The sequence below is a fragment of the Emydura macquarii genome, unplaced genomic scaffold, assembly GCF_026122565.2.
Source record: "Emydura macquarii macquarii isolate MOO-44397 ecotype Brisbane River unplaced genomic scaffold, CSIRO-AGI_Emac_v2 contig_2897, whole genome shotgun sequence".
NCBI classification, from domain to species: Eukaryota; Metazoa; Chordata; order Testudines; family Chelidae; genus Emydura; species Emydura macquarii.
The window spans coordinates 23,799,989-23,818,698 of NW_027133034.1; the positions used below are offsets into that span (position 1 = coordinate 23,799,989).

Consider the following 18,710-nt stretch of genomic DNA (forward strand, 5'->3'; position numbering starts at 1 on the left):
CTGACGATGCAGGGGAGTGTTCGCGCTCCACGCGCTGCCTTTTCTTCTTCGGCACCAGGGATGTTGCTCGGTGCCGAGTCAATCCCGGTGCTGGCAGTGCACTCTGCACCAAGGTGATGCTTGGTGCTGTGGAGCGGGACAGCTTGGATGCCGGATGGAGAACTGCCTCCATGAGCAGGGCTTTTAACTGGATCACTTGGTCCTTCTGGGTCCGCAGTTTAAAAGCCCTGCAGATCTTACATTTATCCTTCCTGTGCTCTTCTCCCAGGCACTTAAGGCATTGATCGTGGGGGGTCGCTGAGCGGGAAAGCCTTCATGCAGGAGGCACACAGCTTACACTCAGGTGACCGGGGCATGGCCCAGCCACCTTAAGTCCCTCAGGGACTTCCTATATAACTACACTTAACACTACTTAACAACTACTTAAAACTAACTAAAGTACTTTGAATAGCAAAGAGTTCAAACAAGGGGAATGGCACTTGCAAAGAGCAAGGCTTGCTCCAGCAACCATCACTGGCGGAAAGAAGGAACTGAGGGGGTGTCGGGCCGGCAGTGCCTCATATACCGCGACATGCACGCAGGACTCCAGGGGGCACCAGAGCCGGCCCTACGGGGTCTGCTAAGGGGAAAAAAGTTCTGGGAACCGTGCACGGAGGTGTTCACTCACCTACAGTGGAATGGACATGCGCAGTCACTCGAAGAAGAACCACTCTTCTTCCTATAAGCAGTCCCCTTAGCCATAATTAAAAACCCATGAGAATCACATTCCCTCATTTGTAGCGTACAATGACTGTACGTCATTTGCTGGTAACAATGCTGTACAAATAAAATCATAAATGTCATATTTTCCCTCTTCCATTGGTCCATGCAAGTCCATAACTTGCACACAGGCATCCCTAATTTCTGTTGCCTCTCTGCATCTTGCTCCAGCTCTGACAGGTGCACTTTCTGCCTGACTGCCAGGTTAGCAATCGGTTACTGTCATGGGGCTACTCGAGGCAAATGGCTTGCCTTTAGTTTCACAAAGAGTGTGAAGAGCACAGCGAACCACAATGTTGTGGACAGCATTGATGACCTTGGCATCCAAACTGTTCTACAAACAGCACCAGTGGGATTCAGTTTGCCAAATGCACATTCACCCACCACTCTACACCCGCTGAGAGTTTAATTGAACTTTCTTTTGCCAGGGCCTCTGAGATCAGAATAGTTTCATAAGGCAAGGCAAAAGTGGGTACCACAGGTCCCCTAGAATATCACTGGGGACAGTTACACCATTTATGACAACATCATTTGGTGGGAACAGTGTCCCAGCCTGTCCAGGAAGATAGGTTTATAATCAGCAGAAATCCTGACATCAAACTTTTCCATACAGCCGAGGCTGCCATCTATAAATCGACCTCTGTGGTCTACAAAAGCCTGCATAACAATGGAGTAGTACCCTTCGCAGTTTATGTACCCCTGCTCGTTGGAGAGAGCACACTATAGGCACAGGAGTCCCATCAATGGCCCCAGCATTTGAGTCATGAGCAGCAGCCTCCAGTTTGACTCTGCCACGTCTGTATCATCCTCCTCCTCTAACAGTTGCTTTTGGTAAATCAGAAAATACCACCAAAATGTCCACCAGTTTCTTGTGGATGCTCTGCCTATTTCGTGACACAGGAATGAAAGCACAAGCAGGCCAAGTTTTTCACATAATGACTCTCATGTTGCTAGCTCCGATTGGTAGAACCATGCAGACCTGTGTTCAGAAATTCTAAATCTAGGGTCAATACTCAGTGTGAATGCTCAAAGGTGGGCTTCCAAACATTGAACCTGGGGGCTCAAGTCCCACAGACGCAGGATTACACTGCAGTGTAGACATACCCTGAGACCAATACTCTTGTTTTGGAAATAACCTAATGTAAACTTTAATGGTCACAAGTGGCTTGGTTTTACATCTTATCTGAAAGACAACATTCCTCAGCCATGTTCCCGACTATCAAATTGGGGTTGAGTCCAGTGCTGACTGAGAGGGCAAACTACCACCCTTTAAATTACCTAACACCATTTCCGGCACCACCTAGGAACTCTTGGAAGGTCTTCCTTCCAAGTACTGATACAGACTGATCCTGCTTAGTTTGAGTGATGTGATAGGTTCACATAACTAGGGAGAACTACACTAGGAAAATCTTTCTTCTTGTTCAGAAATGTATTTTTGTTTAAACTGAGACAAATGGGAAACAATTCACACAATGGTCACCTGATTCTTAGAGGGTTTTGGTTTTTTTTTCCTTTTCTTTTCTGGTTTTGCAAATCTTTCCCCTCTGCCCCAGGTATATGAAAAAAAACATTTAGAACTGAAGTAGTAATAAATTAATTTTGACTCTGATTCGAGTTCGGAGGTTTATATTCTCTCTGACACAGCACCCAAGTGGCCTAATTTCATGTTAAAAAAAACACTGCACATTGCATTCAACTCTTCTTAAACTCGGCCACCTTTTATCATCAGTTTCTAACAGTATTATTGCAGCTCTCAGCACTACAGCCTTTGCTGACTGATTAGGTTACAGTAGACATACACAGCTGCACTGGCCAATGTTGATACAAATCAAGTTGCACTGCATGCAACAGAAAGTGAACATAGAGCAGTTTAGACCAAGAAAAGAATAAAGGGAGATTGTTGGGAACTCAAAGATCATGATACTTTAATACATAAGTCTCTCACGCACTTCATCTAGTAAAGCCTGTGAATGCTGGGGAGAAATTATAATATCTAGAAAAGCAAACATAAAAGGAAATACTTGTGTGCAGTTTGAGATTTAATTCTCTCAGGAACACTGACTGACACAAACAGCAATTAAATGAGTACCTCATATAATATCAAGTCAAAATCAGTGTGGTGTGCTCCACCACAAGCAAGCTGTCCTCAGTAGCATTCAGGAAATGCTAGTGAAATTGTAGACCCAAGTGTAAAATTAAACATTAGTGTTTCTTCAAAGCCTCGGTGAACCTTTTTGAATAAAATAAATACTCAAAGCCAAGTTCAGCTATTTACAGGCACTGTTTTTTAAGTTTTATGCTCATCTGTGTTTCCTCATTGAGGCTGAGAGTATATAAACAGAACCACAGGAAAAGCCTCTCACTGCATTTCTGACTCAGCCCAAACCGGGAAGTCCTGGGAATATCACAAGCAAAATCTGGCAATACTTCTATCACCACCCATGGTTCAGAGAATTTTGAATGAAGTTTGGAGGAAACATTTGAATGCTTAATCCAACCAAGCCTTCAGGCCATCCACTAGTCTAACATGTGCATATAGCTTCATCTGAGGAGATGTGACCCAGACTCAGATTAAACCAGAACAACTTTATAAACATTTGAAATTGGTTTATGTATCTAAGTATTATGCAGAATTTTATCATACCCGTTTCTTAGAGCTCACACAATCTCCCCCTTTAATTCTTTAGGACTTTATGGCAATGTTATTACTAATCAATAAAAAGCCCCTCAACTTTCCACCATCATGATGCTTGTAATTTGGAAAAATGTAGGAGTGAGAAGACTGTAAAATGCCTTGTGCTCCAAGTTAACAATTTTGACAGCTTTTCTATACGTTGTCACAACTTGTTTAGTTATGCTTTTGAGAGCTGTCAGGGCCTCAAACCATTGGATTAAGTATTTGTTCTATTGGATGTGAGATAGAACTGAACCATCCTGAACAATACCCACCAGCTACAGAACACAGAAAAGAACCCTCAGACCAGCTACTTACAAGCATGCCAAGCTGCTTCACTGCATCAATTTCTGCATGTGCGAAAAACCCAGGAGTGTGCCTAGTATATACTGAGAGTCAGGGAGAAGGAATGTGGCTGCTGAAGAAGTAGGAGCAAAGGCCATTGCTAGAATGTAGAGACTGAATGGTGTTCCATACCTTCCTCTTACCCTTCCCAAGATCATGATCAGAAAAGATTGTTTCGCCAGCACTTACCCCTTCTCTGTATAGGGCCTTATTAACTCAACAAGAAGTTGAATTGTGGGGAGGGATGTCAAGGTACTGGGTCTCTGTGAGCAGACCAGGCCCAGAGCCCCTCTTTCAGGGCAGGTGACCCTCACTGAGCCAATTAAAAGGGATGGGGGACAGTACATAGACTGCCTTCTCCCTGAAAACAGGGGAGACACTGACAGGAGAAGGAAGCCAGAAAGAACCGAGACTGGTGGCTTTGTGTGGAACAGACTGGGACAGAGGAAGAGCTCTGTGTGGGACAAAGAACCAGGGCTGAGTCATTGCTATGGACTTTACTCTGGGGACTCTCAGGATGGTTTGAACCTTGTCTGTTATTAAACCAGTCCTGGATGGGGGGTGCTGATAGTTACAACTGAGATTGTGTGATGTGCTTAAGGAGCCTGCCAGAGGGGACCTAACGGGGCAGGGTGCCTGCAATGTGGCCTTTAGCCATGAAGAGGCACTCTGGTGTTGGCCACCATTTTACAGAGAGAATTAGGTATATTTAAGTAATATTCAGCTCCTCCAAGGGATGCTATTTCAGACTTTTTTGAAAAACAATCCCTTACTTAAAAATCAACACTTCTAAAATTAGGTCATTGAGACTTTAAGTGCTCTTGTCTTGTCTACACAGCAACAGGAAAATTAATCCGAATTAACTAAAGGTGTGAATTTAAAGTGGATTAATTAAACTGCATTAAACCCCTGTGTGCACAATCTCTTTCAGAATTAAAGTGGCCTTAATTGGATTTAGTTTAAGAGTCTTGACTGACAGATGGCTTTTTTTGTATTTTTCTACAGGAATGATGGTATTATGGATTGGGGTATAAAGGAATCTGAGAAAAGGAGAGCAAGGTATGTGTGTTGGGTAGATTTTGGAAGGGGGTGACAGGACAGAGGGGTTTAAATTTATATACACTTTTCAAATTGGTGTGGGTTACCTGTCTCTCATTCTTTACCTCATTAATTTTAAAGCAGTTCTGACTCTGAAAGCACTTGCCAACATCTAAAGTGCAGTTATTGCTAACTCCTGATGATAGCTGGTAGGTGTAGTGAAATGCTCTGGAATAACCTAATTAAGAACAATTCCAGTGACCTGAAGGCATAACAATCAGCACAGGGCCAATCGGAGGTTAGTGCAACAGAAAATCCTGCCTGGGTGTCTTCTCATTTCACATCCATTCCCATGTTTTATTTACGGGTCATTTAAAAAGTGAAAAGAGGATGCCGATCTGCAAAATTTCTATTTGTTTTCTGGAAAGTGAAATGAATTGCAAGCCAGAAATAAGACCACGATGCAAGAGGCAGGAAAAGCCAAAATAAAATGTCAAAGGCTCAGGCTGGAGAGTATGCAGATTTTAATCTGACATGTTTAGCATTGATCCAAGTACTCCTTAAAGAGAAACAACTACATTATCTACAGCCCATGTTAGATCATTATTTATAGGATTACTTCTGTGTTCCTGCCTTCTCCCCACCCCAGTCCTGGATTTAAAAGAAACAAGTACATTAAGCAGCTATACATACATACCTTGAGCAGTATGCAATAATTTATGCTTTTGCCTATACATCACCTTCCCATTTACATACTTTACAATACCATAAATAACCAAACAGGAAATCTCACATCCACTTAAGCAAACCAATCACACTCACTGGTGGTTGCCAGTTCATCATGAAAAAGTTTGCAATAGGCATGATTTTTCAAACCTGTTTCACTTATATTATGGAAATTTCAGCAGTACTAGTCAAAAGAAAATTGAAATGTTTCATAGCTAGTGGACAAGAGGGCGGTGCACTTCAGGGCACTGCCACATAGGACTAGCAAAGAAGAAAGTGATCAGCAGAGAAACTGCCTTGGAGGGAAAAACCTGCTGAAGGAGACTAGCTGTAATATATCCCCCTCCTTCCCTAGATGGATGCTACAAGACACTGGTAGATGTGCATGCTGAATGCCTGGAAGGGATGTAAAAAGCCAGCCCGGATGAAAGAGTGAACAGAAAGATGTGAAACATGACACATCTCACCACAAAGTAATATTTTTTCTGAATGAAAGAATAAGAGAATCATTTTCCTCACCAGCATTGGAACCTATGTGAACAAGAACAAAACAATCCTGTGTCCAAGGGGTAAGCCTGAATGTCTCTTCTTTAAGATAGATGGTTGTCTTTAACAAAGTCATAAGACTGATAACCTTAATAGCTAACAAAAACCTCTAGGAGGGATCACCTTCATTGTCACATAGGGGAAAAGGCCAAATATGGGTATCACCATAGTTTTACATTTGATGTGTCAAAATATTACTTTCAGAAATAGCAGGGCAAATGATACACATAAAGTAAAAATGAAGGAAAATTGAGGGGGATACAGAAGTTAAACAGCCAAGTTCTGCCCTCAGAAATGTAATGATGTACAGCTCCCTTTGATATCACAATAAGGGTTTTCCTTCAGGTAACACTGTAGCAGACTCTAGGAACCTATATAGGGATACAGGGCTTTTCTGTGGGGGCATTTGGTTATTGGGTGCATCTACACAGCATGAAAGTACAGGAGATTTACTGCTGAGTCATACTACCAGGAGGATCCGGTAAGCCTCAATCAGAATATAAAAGGAGGAGCTGTCTCTCTCAGGGACAATGGGAACTAGTGAATGGGACAGAAAGTTTTGCCTGCAGAACCTAGGAACAAACCAAGCTAGGAAGAAAGCTAAAAATGAGGCTTTATGTGAGGGTTTTATTTCAGCTGTCAATAAAGCTGAACCCCAGGAAAGGAGTTCTGACTATATACACTGTATGTTTATTAAGAGCCGTGTGGGGAATCCAATTACTTATGCTGTTTAAACTCTGAAGTTAATTTGATAATTTAGCCCAAAATAACTACTTAAACAGCCCATGATGCCAGCCTCCATTGCCCACTTGTTAAGTTTTCAAATAAGCACTTTTATACTTTCTCCCATGCTGTCCCTCATATTTGGAGAAGCTCCTTGTAAACATCCACAAAACCTACTCATCCTCCAGATCCCTCCTTAAACCTCTGCTCTGCAGTAATCCTTAAAAACAAAACAAAACAAAAAACCTTGACAGTGGTTAGGTGGCTGATGTGCAGAGACCATTGTCTATAATGCTGACCAATATTGTCTTATTGTTCCCTTGTATATAACCCCATTTGTCTGTATCTCTCTGGTCTCTTGTCATATACTTAGACTGAGTCAGGGGCTGTTTTTGTTCTGTATTGTATAGCACGTAACACAACAGGGTTGCAGACCATGACTGGGGCTCTTAAGTGCTATGATAATACAAATAACAAACATAATACACATTTGGGGGTTTATACAATGATGCAAACAGTACGTTCTACATAAAATACATAGCCTACGGAATGCCCACATCTGACTATACCAGCTATTCCTTACCTCTGTGTCTCCCTACCTTCTAAAGAGCTTAGTATTTATCCAGGTAGGTTACCCCTTGATTGTCTTAAAAACATCCACGGGAAGCATTTTAGTCCCCTGTGAATTTTAATATAGATAGTATACCTCAGGCCACTGAAAAACATCTACTTTTGAATGTAGCTGGGTATGGCTATGTGCCGGCATATATGTGTTGCATAACAGACATTGTTATGCACAGGAGACATTGTTTCCCCAAAACTGATATTAAGGAGAGTTTGTTAATGTAAGAGAGACCCTGCTGTGTTTGCCATTAAGTCCTCTTGTAAAAAGAAGCTGTGCCGTATTGTTAGAGCTTCAGCCTTAATTATATCTGGCAATTATTTAGCTGGGGAAAAGGTTATGTAAAGAGTGTTGTAAGGACATCCTTTTCACTCATCAACATTAGATGGCCTCTTTAGTATGTCTGACAGTATACTTATTCTGCTATTTTCCATCTATTCACTGAATAATGTATAAAAAAGGACACACTAGTTGGCATATTTCAGCTTTCTCAATGACTAGTTGAAATCAGCATATGGATATAGCTGAATCCAGATAAAACTGTAGTATTGCTGCTAAGAAGAAAGGAACAGTTAAAAGCACTTGACTCCACTATAATATGCCCCACAATAGAGGGCATCTGTTCAGATTGTTAAATTGGTCTGCAGCCTTTGGACTCCTTAATGCTATGGCCTTCTTAAATAGCCATGACAGCAAATAGCCTTATTTCTATTTCTGGCTGGCTAGAACTTTGCAACCTGTACTCTAGGGCACAGCAAATTTCATACATACATTCATGATTATGGGGTTCAAATCTAGGAGTCAAGAAAAAGCTCATCGAGTACAAAACGTAGTAGCCCATCTGCTTAGCAATGCAAGTCACTATGAAGAGATTACCATGGAGTTTCTCTCCCTGCATTTCTCCCCACACTGAGAAGAGACACCAGTTCAAGGTTTCTGTCCCTATACTGAAAACTGTCCATTGAACCGCCTTAGTTGCCTAGATTGCTCCTCTGTGCAGTTCCTCTCACAAGCACTGCACTGGAACAATTAAATTATTGACCATTAGATGGGGTTCATGAGTGCAGGAGACAGAACTTTTGATGATGGTTGATTTACACTATGGAATTCACTCACAAAGAGTGTACCTCACTCCTTAAAAGCTAAATGAAAAATTAATTTCTTCAACTTAGTTCCACCTCTATCGTAGGATCTTCATAAACACAACAAAAGGCTATATCCAATAGCTACAATAAGAAACAATGGCTAGAAGTTGAAGCTAGACAAATTCAGTCTGGAAATAAGGTGTAAATTAACCACTGGAATAGTTTACCAACGTTTGTGATGGACTCCATCGCTGGCAATCTTTAAATCAAGATTGGATGTTTTTCTAAAAGACATGCTCTAGTTCAAACAGGAATTAATCCAGGGAAGTTGTATGCCCTCTGTTTTGCAGGACTTTGTGGCAAGTATTTTGAGATCCAACAGAGAGAACAGGAAACAGAGAAACAGGAAAGGAGGAAAGAACGTGCTACAGCCCGACTTAACAATCCAGATCCTCCCCTTTCATTGGGACATGGTTATGACAAGGTATGCGGCTCCCAGATAGATTTCATTAGTCACCCACAGATCCACCAGTGATAACCAGCTATCATTTTAATGGAAGAAAATCATCCTCAAACTCAGAGATCGCTGACAAACATGACTAGATAATCACAGTGGTCCTTTGTGACTGTAGAAACTATACAATCTATACCCAGAGAAAAATCAAGTGAGCAAGCAAAAATCTTGGAAACTGATCAAACTACCTCTACAGCTGAGAAGGTGGAAAGTTGTTTATTCTTATATATTCAGGAGCTGCTCAGATATTCCAATGAAGGTGAGAGAAGACAGGCAGGGAGACTGGCAGCAGTCTTATCTAGTATCCAGAGCTAAGTTCTGGCCTCCTCTCCTGGCTATGCCACTTAGCCAAATCACATCCCTTGAAGCTTGTGTGTCCCCCACTGTAAAATGGGAATAATAAATTAAATCATCATACCATGTGTGTCATGTGCCTATCAGTTTAAATACACACCAACTGAGCATTCTACACAAAGGGTTCATCATATAGCAGACATTTAAAGAAGCATCCTTTGCAATCAATAGCATCAAAATTTATGTACATTACCTATCATTTTCTTGTATACTCTTTCATCTCTGTGTGACGTGTTTGCATCACTAGTTGTACAATAATTACTGGTACTCAGTACTTTGATACATCACCTGGTTATTTTATCTGCATCTCTGAAGTAGTTCGAGATCTTTTTAAGAAAGATGCTGTATAATAATGATCTTCTAAATGTCTCTCTGAGTGTGACTTGTACTATGCAACATAAAGAAACGATAGTAAGACATCTAGAGAGAGTGTCACAGAGGAAATATAAGCAGCTGACAGATTTTACTTCATGTAGTACAAATTTAATTGTGTCATCTGTTGATGGACCCGCACTCCTGCTATTTCCTAGTTTTAAACCTTTCCTGTTTGAGATGCCCTTTCTCAAGTCACAACGTGATCAGTCCTCTTTACAGAAGAAAGCTAGCTGAAAGTTCTGTATTATACGCCTAAATTGGTGCTGGGATACTTGAAATTTTGGGTATTAACCCCTTTGAAATGTGCTTTAACAGGTTTTTTGAGATTGTTTGTGCTTTTTAGTACAGATCACATGCCAGTGATAAGGTACAAATACACATTGTAAAGAGTTTATTATGCTTTGTGAGCACAATTGTTTTATGCTCCTTGAAAAATAAGGATTCAAAACGAGGGCATCATTTTAGAAACTCAAATGAAAATGAATTTGACATTCTAAGTTGGAGGGGGGAACCAGCATTAGCATAAACTGGCTAAGAGCTGTGCAGATTTCCACATCCCAATGCACTTTTAATGACTTGCATGCACTATCTCTGCTCTTCATTTCTGAGCTGCTGTGGAGCAGAGGCTGCTCTCATTATGTCTAGCTCAAGCCAATGTCATTTAAAAAAATCCAAATCTGAACTGTCTTATGGACACTACATAACTGTGCTTAGGATAGACACTAAAGAATATTAGCATGTATAATTAACCACCACACACAAACCATTTTACACCAGCAGCCACCATCTAACATGAGAGTTTTCAGTTTCAAACACCTAGAAAATCATGCTAATTCATCCAAAGTTGCTTAACTAATGCTAAATAGACAATGACCTTGTAAAACAAAATGTCAATCGGTCTCAGGTATCTTCAGCAATCTGACCATGGTCCATGCACCAGTCTTCTTCTGCTCCTATCCTTTCTTGCAGTAGTAACTGTGGATTAAGAAAGGAAAAAAAAAATACTTCCCACACAGTGAGTCAAGAGAGACCTATTGTATATAGGGTAGCAAAAATACTCCCTGGGAATCCAAATTTTTCACCTCTTTCTTGCAATGAAAAAGGTCCATCAATGTATAATTAAAGCTGCAGCCTAATCAGAAATAAATCCTTTTCCTTTGCATCCAATGATGCCATTGTAACACAAAAGAAAAGCCTATAAACACAGCAGGCAGTTTGGCCAACATTCACAATTTTATTGTGTATGTGGTGTTCCCAGACTAGAGTACTGGTGACACTGGATTGAATGTGACACACTAGCTGAGACCATCTCCCTCAGGTTAGAAACATGGATCAGGAAAACTCTCTCTTTTTCTGCCCATATTAGATTTCTTATTTGTGGATGTGTTTGTCTATAAAATTGACCAACACAGATTTCTCCTCATCCCCATCCTAATGTATTTATGTTATGGAATATGCTGAGTCTTTCTTTCTCCATCCTTGCTGCTCTCTTTCTGCTACTGATTCTCTTTCCTCTATACTGCTTTTTTACTGTACTTCATTCAAAGAAAAGAGGATAACTATTTTCCTATTATTCATATTGCTTTATTGATTAACTTGGAAAAAAGATAGTCAAAGGGCTGTATCAGGCACCTCCATAGAAATTTCAGATTGTTCTTCTAGAATCATCTCTATCCCATTCTGAAATATATCCATCTTTCAGCTGAGAGCAAGAATTTCTCTCACATAGCAATTGCTTCTGGTTCGGCCATTATGCTGGTCCTCAAAAGAATGATTTCATGAAGGGGAGGTTGATTAATGTGAAGCCTTTGGTGTTGTGTGACAGAGTTTTCAGCAATCTATTGCTTTTCCACTGAAAAGCTCTCCATATAGAATGGATGCTTACTGCTTTCTTCTCTCACTGATGTAGCATTAATTATAACTATGTAGCTTGATCTGATGCAATCAGCAGATTCCTGTAACTGCTGAGCAAAAGTCATTGCAGAGTCAGAGATTGAGCACAGAAGACTAAACATTTAACTTTGGTTTGTGAAGTGATACAAAGCAAATGATATATAAAGAAATTCCAAATCAATATGAAATACAGAGTCCTCATTTCCTGCACCCAATGACAGGCTCTTGTAGCAGCAGGTATTAGTGGTATTGAAGGTAACTGTACAGAAGCATGTATTGCAGACTATTTAAATATGAAGCATACGCCCCTACGAGGTACAAGGTAACTCACTTAACCCCTTGGTTTCTACCTCTTATGGCAAGAGCAGCTACTGAGAGGAATACACTATCTTCCTTAACTCTGTTAAGATTATTATACAGTTGCAAGTCTTGGCCTGACTTGCACTGCAGGTAAATAAAAGGAACAATCTTTCAAATATTGCAAGGAAAATATTAAAACAGTAGAGCAACTCTTTCTTGCAAAGCCCCTCCTGGTTCGGGACTTGAAATAAATCTTTTTCCAACACTGAATATTTAAACACTCCATTATCTTTAACACAACTATAAAGCTTTCAAACCTGTAGCATGAACAACACTTAATGAGTGTAATAAATAGCCTGTATTAAAAGACACAGCAAATTTTCATTGAATTGGCACAATTGTAATTAATCGTAAATTTCCCTAAATGGCAGACAACCAGGAATGTGATGATGTGCTGCAGAGTCCAAGAGCCTTCTTTCTTGTCTACAGAAAGATATGCAGATTATCTGTAATAAACTAAACTGATTTCTGGCTAACATCTTCTTTAAGATGTTTAGAGGAGGCCATAAAAAAACACCAATCCATCAATTCCAAAACCAAAACCTTCAGATTCTTAGGCATTTTAAAAATCAGGCCTAAATGGTATGAAAGGATTAAAGACCATGGAAAATAGTGATGCAGGAAAGAGGTATCAAAGTGTTTTAATTATTTAATTTTCTTTATTAAATTTATTTATAATTGATACGTGTATTTTTGAAAGAACTACAGAAATTTTATTTAGATGAACTTACAATATGAGAAAATTATGTTTCCTACTTTTATTGAGGAACAGAGAAAGAGACAATGTTAAACAGATTCATATCAGGTTTTTGCACCTGCAACGATCAAGGAAACATTACCAGTAAAGTGAATCAGAACATAGACAATAAGAAATTTGCATAAAGATTCAAGCTCTGTTTTTGAAGTGACAGCTGTTCCTGTTCTTCTACGGGGACTACTGAAACAGGCCATCTAGCAGTTCAGAGTTTGGCATAGTCTTTAAGAATCGTCTCCAGCTTCTGGGTCAGCATGATGTTACCCTTCAGTTTTAGCTTACCAGAAAAAAATGCCTATAGGAAACAGAGGGAGGAAAAAATCATTTTCTTCAATTGTTTGCCCACTTTTCAAAGATCTATCTGAAAAAATGAAGTGCAGTAGTAGAGTGAGGTTTACTTTAGACAAGGCTTACAGGAAAAACCTCATCAGGCAACATCCATTAGCTATGAACAAAAGACATTTTAAACCTCACTGTATATAACACCAAGAATTACAAACACCAAGTGCAGGGACGGAGAAGTGTAGTGGTGAGTAAAGAACTGGAGGTGGTTCAGGCATTTCTCCAGGCTTACCCGCAGCACAGCACCATGGGGAACATGCTGGTAAAAGCTGAACTTCTCTAGTCTCCAATGCCAGAAGTTAGCAGCTGCATAATCCCCATCCATTTTACCAGACCCTCTTGAACTCAGTGAGTGCCAACATCACCCTACTGCTACAGATGGGGAGGACAGGCAAAAGATGACTGAACCCTACTCACATTCCTATAGCACATTAACATAGGGCCAGACAGCGTCTCCATTTTTAAATGGGCAAAAAGTCTGTTTGCTGATTTTTTCTTAACACATTTACAACATGCAGTAGAGCACACACTTGTGCAACCCCAATAATTGGTCTTTCAACGTTTCAACTGAAATTCCACTACTGCATATTTTTAATTCTGCTCCTGATTTGAGACTCTTCATACCAGCTTAAATGTGGATCACAATTTTTATGGCATTTTTAATAACATGTTTATTTAATTAATACTGCAGTATCTTGGTTTTTACAATTTGAAGGTGACATGAAAGCAAACAAAGTTCTGGAATATACACTCCTCCATATTCCCATTAACTTGGAGATAAATTCAGAGAAGAAACTGAGGGAGACAGTAAATGTAAATTGGTATTGTGAGCGTCTTCAGGTGGAAAGCCCCATCTTTCTACAGACTCACAAGTGATGCTGATATTTAACAGCAAATATTGTGCATGAAATGCAATCACTTTAACCATTAGAATAACAGAAATTCAGAGATTGTCATTATCTTGTTTTTTTTAGCTCTTGTATCTGCTATATACAAAAGGTCACAAAATATGTTTACTGTATACCCCTACTGCTCATGCATTATTTAGGAATTACACAAAATGTTGTCAATACTGTTAACTCTGAATTTTAAATTCAAAGTCCTTCTCAAATTCAATACCACTGCCTGGGATCAAAGAGGAGCTGTCAATATATTATGCTGATGAGCTAATTAATAATTTCCATTTACTAAGACTATAAACTGAATTATGTTAAATTTGACACACTTTAACTTGTATAACATGCATTTTTAACAACAAGAGTCGTTTTAAGCACTTAGGGAGGAACATTTGCAGATGCTAAAAATGCAGACTCCATATTATGTGCCTTTCTTTAATCTTCTCCTTCCCTAAGTGATTTGCCTTATTTAGAAGGATTTATGCCTAATTTTAATAGATTTGTGTCTCCCTATAATGCAACAGAAATCCACAGGCCCATGACAACTGCAATGGGTCTTTTTTTCTTTACTACATTCTTAATGCACAAAAAGGGGTATTAATCTTGTGAGTCAGAGTATTATTACATGCACAAGGCTGACATGAATTGCTCAGCTAAGATTTGCACAGTGATATGAGAGAGATTTCTCGTCAGTTAGAATAGGAGAGTGTAGTATCTCATACACCAGTGTGTGGCATTTTAGAGGTGAGCACTGTACTATTAAGCAACACCTTTCATGGAGACTCAGTATTTCAGTCAGATGAGAAGAAAAGACAGTCTTGTAGGACATTAAATAAAATGAACAATTGCAATTATTCTACTGTAAGAATGTCTCCAAGTTCAACAAGTAATATCTCACCATGCAAGTGAACATATCTACTTCACAGTGCTTTTACCTTTTGTGGATTAATCTTGCCTAGCAGCACGTCCATGAAGTCTTGGTCCGAAATGATGAGAGTGGTGTCAGCAGAACCCCGTGCTGGCCCTTGATACATTTCACCAGAACCATTCTTTAAGTCAACAGCTGAGGAAAGGAAGTAAAGTTAGTTTTGTTTTTAAAAGAAGACAAAAAGATATTTCAGTAGAAAGAGACATACATTGTAATTGATTCACAGACTCCAAGACCAAAAGAAACCACTGTAATCATCTAGTCTGACCTCCTTTATAACACAGGACACAGAACCTCCACAAAATAATTATTTTTGAACTATAGTGTATCTTTTCAGAAAAAGAAAATCCAATCTTGATTTAAAAATAGCCAGTACTGGAGACTTCATCACAACCCTTGGTAAATTGTTCCAATGGTTAATTTACACCTCATTTCCAGTCTGAATTTGTCTAACTTCAATTTCCAGCCATTGGATCATGTTATACCTTTCTCTGCTAGACTGAAGAGCCCATTATCAAATATTTGCTCCGCAGGTTGGTACTTATAGACAGTGATCAAGTTACCCATTGATGTTCTCTTTGTTAAGCTAAACAGATTGAGCTCTTTGAGTCTATTGCTGTAAGTCTTGTTTTCTAATCCTTTAAGCACTTTCCTAGCTCTTCTCCAAACCCTTTCCAGTTTATCTAAATCCTTCTTGAATTGTGGACACCAGAACTGGACACTATTCCAGTTTGCGCTCAGTTTACCAAGTGATCCAGATTGCTCTGAATCAGCAACCTGTTCTCTTCATTGTTTACCACTCCCTCAATTTTTTTTCATATGCAAAATTTATCAATGATGTTTTATATATAATTGCAGGTCATTGATAAAAATGATAAATAGGGTACGGCTAAGAACCAACCCCAAGGGACCGCACTGAAAACAAAAAAACCCCAAAAACACACACACACACACACACACACACACACACACACAGGCTGAATGATGATTTCCTGTTTCCATTTTGAGACATATCAGTTAGTAAAGTTTTAATCCATTTAATCTGTGCCATGTTGATTTCTATCATTCTAATTTTTTAATAAAAATGATTAATTACTATTACACGCCTATGTCTGGGTCTATCTTTTGTGTTACCTGCCTTTTGAGAAATCTATTTTTTTTACCAAACAGAATAATTGAGATTATAAAGGAAACTAAAATGGCATGCAGGTCCCATAAAATTATCTTACAATGAAAAAACTGTGTTAGGTGTGTGCTAAAATTAGTATTAAAAACTCTCAGGCATAAGACTGTAGCAATTAAATTATGATGGGTCTTTATTTCAAACTACATTTTGTTAAAAAATAGACAGTTACTACCTTTCGTATCTGTTGTTCTTCGAGATGTGTTGCTCATGTCCATTCCAAGTAGGTGTCTGTGTGCCGCATGCACAGTCGTTGGAAGGCGTACCCATTGAGTCAATGCAGTCACCCCCGGGAGGGGCGCCTCCATGGTGCTGTATATAGGGCCCTGCTGACCCGACGCCTTCTCAGTTCCTTCTTGCTGGAAGGCTCAGACAGAGGGGAAAAGGCGGGTGGGTCTTGGAATGGACATGAGCAACCCATCTCGAAGAACAACAGTTACAAAAAGTAGGTAATTGTTTTTTCTTCTTCGAGTGCTTGTTCATGTCGATTCCAATTAGGTGATTCCCAGGCTGATCACAGGAGGAGCAGAGCTCACAGAATCGCTGGCTGATGCACAAACTCTGCTAAAAGCTGCATCATCCCTGGCCTGCTGAGTAATACCATTATGCAAGGTGAAAGTATGGATCGATGACCAAGTTGCAGACCTGCAAATTTTCTGTGTAGGGACTGGCGCCAAGAAAGTTGCCGAGGAAACCTGTGCCCTCCTGGAGTGTATTGTTAGTGCCGGGGCTGGCACCTTAGCCAGGTCATAGCAAGTCCTGATATAGGAGGTGATCCACAATGAGATCCTCTGGGACCATACTGGGACACCCTTCATCCTATCCGCTATAGCGATGAAGAGTTGATTTGACTTATGAAAAGTCTAGTTTTTTCTACATAGAAAGCTAGCACCCTCCTGACATTTACGGAATGGAGGCTTCGTTCCCTGTTATGGGCATGCAACTCTGGGAAGAAGGTGGGGAAGATGATGTCCTGGTTCGTATGAAACTGGGATACCACCTTAGGAAGGAAAGCTGGGTGGGATCACAACTGAACTTTGTCTTTGTAAAACACCATGTACAGACGGTTGGAGGTCAAAGCCTTGAGCTCAGACACCCTTCTGGCTGAGGGAATTGCCACAAGGAATGCCATGTTCCACGAGAGGTAAAGGAGTGAACATGTCACTAAGGGCTCAAATGGAGGTCCTATTAATCTGGTGAGTGCCAGGTTAAGGTCCCATGCTGATATTGGATGGCAAACCTGAGGGTAGAGTCCATCCAGGTCCTTAAGAAAATGGGTCACCATTGGATCAGCAAAGACTCCTGGATGGAATGCAGGAATCGTCACCAGGTGGACCCTTATGGATGATACTGCCAGCCCTAGATGTTTCAAGTGCAGTAGATAGTCCAAGAAGAAGGGCTGCAATGCTTTGCATTGGAGGAGTGCCATTTTTTGTTGTCCAAATGGAAAACCTCTTCCACTTGGCCAAGTATGTAGCCCTGGTAGATGGCTTCCTGATGCTGAGGAGGACCTCCTTGACTGGTCCAGAGCATGCAGACTCCATGGGGTTCAACCATAAAGTTTTCACGCCGAGAGGTGGAGAGCCTCGAGGCTGGGATGTTGCAGGTGGCCATCGTCCTGTGTGATTAGGTCTGGCAACAATAGCAAGGCAATTGGGGCTACCACAATATATACCAATGCGGCCGGGGCCAGGCTGGGGCAATCAGCATGACAGATGCCCTTTCCCTTCCGATCTGGAGTAGGACCTTGTGAAGAGAGGAAAAGGGGAGGAACATATAAAGCAGGTGGTGCTGCCACAGAAGGAGGACCGTATCTGTGATTGAACCCGGGCTGTGGTTGAGGAAGGAACAAAACTGCTGACACTTCCTGTTGAGTCGAGTCACAAACAGATCAATTTGAGAAACTCCCCACTGCTGGAAGATGTTGTTCAGTATATCCGGGTGAACAGACCACTTGTGGTTGCAAAAGGATCTGCTGAGATGGTCCACTAGCTTATTCTGGGATTCCAGAAAGTAAGATGTCTCCAAATGTATGGAGTGAGCAATGCAGCAGTCCCACAGTTTGAGGAGTTTTTGGCACAGGGGACAGGAATGTGCTCCACCCTGTCTGTTTAGATAAAACACCGTTGTCGTATTGTCCATCATGACTGATATACATCTGCCTTCTAGGCAGGGCTGGTAGGTTTGGCACGCTAGGCAAACCCCTCTCAGCTTCCTGACGTTGATGTGGAGCAACAGCTCTGCCAGAGACCAAAGGCCTTGAGTCCTGAGGGTCCCTAGATGTGCTCCCCATCCCAACTTGGATGCGTCCATGACCAGAGACAACAGCAGCAGGGGTCTGGAAAAGGGAACACCCTCAGATACCAACTGAATGCTGAGCCACCACTAGAGGGATTCGATGGGGGAATTCACTTCCGAGGGGAAAGTGAAACCACCTTGTCTAATTTGTCTCTGTTCGGTCGATAAGCTGCAGATCTTGCACTGGTCAGCCTGATGGGTTTCTCCTAGGCACTTCAGACAAGATTCGTAGGGATCACTCTTTGGCATAGGTTTGTGGCAGGTCCTGCATGGTTTAAATCCTTGGCATGCCCCA

At 40.8% G+C, this 18,710-nt stretch overlaps 1 protein-coding gene across 2 annotated transcripts in view; it reads right to left on the reverse strand.

Moving 5' to 3' along the window:
* Positions 1-12,653: 12,653 nt before the first annotated feature.
* The window catches only part of HSD17B4 (hydroxysteroid 17-beta dehydrogenase 4), a 115,912-nt gene continuing 109,855 nt past the window's right edge, over positions 12,654-18,710 (reverse strand). For both annotated transcript variants that reach the window (XM_067568589.1, XM_067568588.1), the window contains 2 exons: positions 14,942-15,069; positions 12,654-13,063 (listed from right to left, as the gene is read on the reverse strand). In XM_067568589.1, the coding sequence (XP_067424690.1) occupies positions 12,974-13,063; positions 14,942-15,069 (218 nt within the window). In that variant the 3' untranslated portion in view covers positions 12,654-12,973. The remainder of the gene's footprint in view (positions 13,064-14,941; positions 15,070-18,710) is intronic.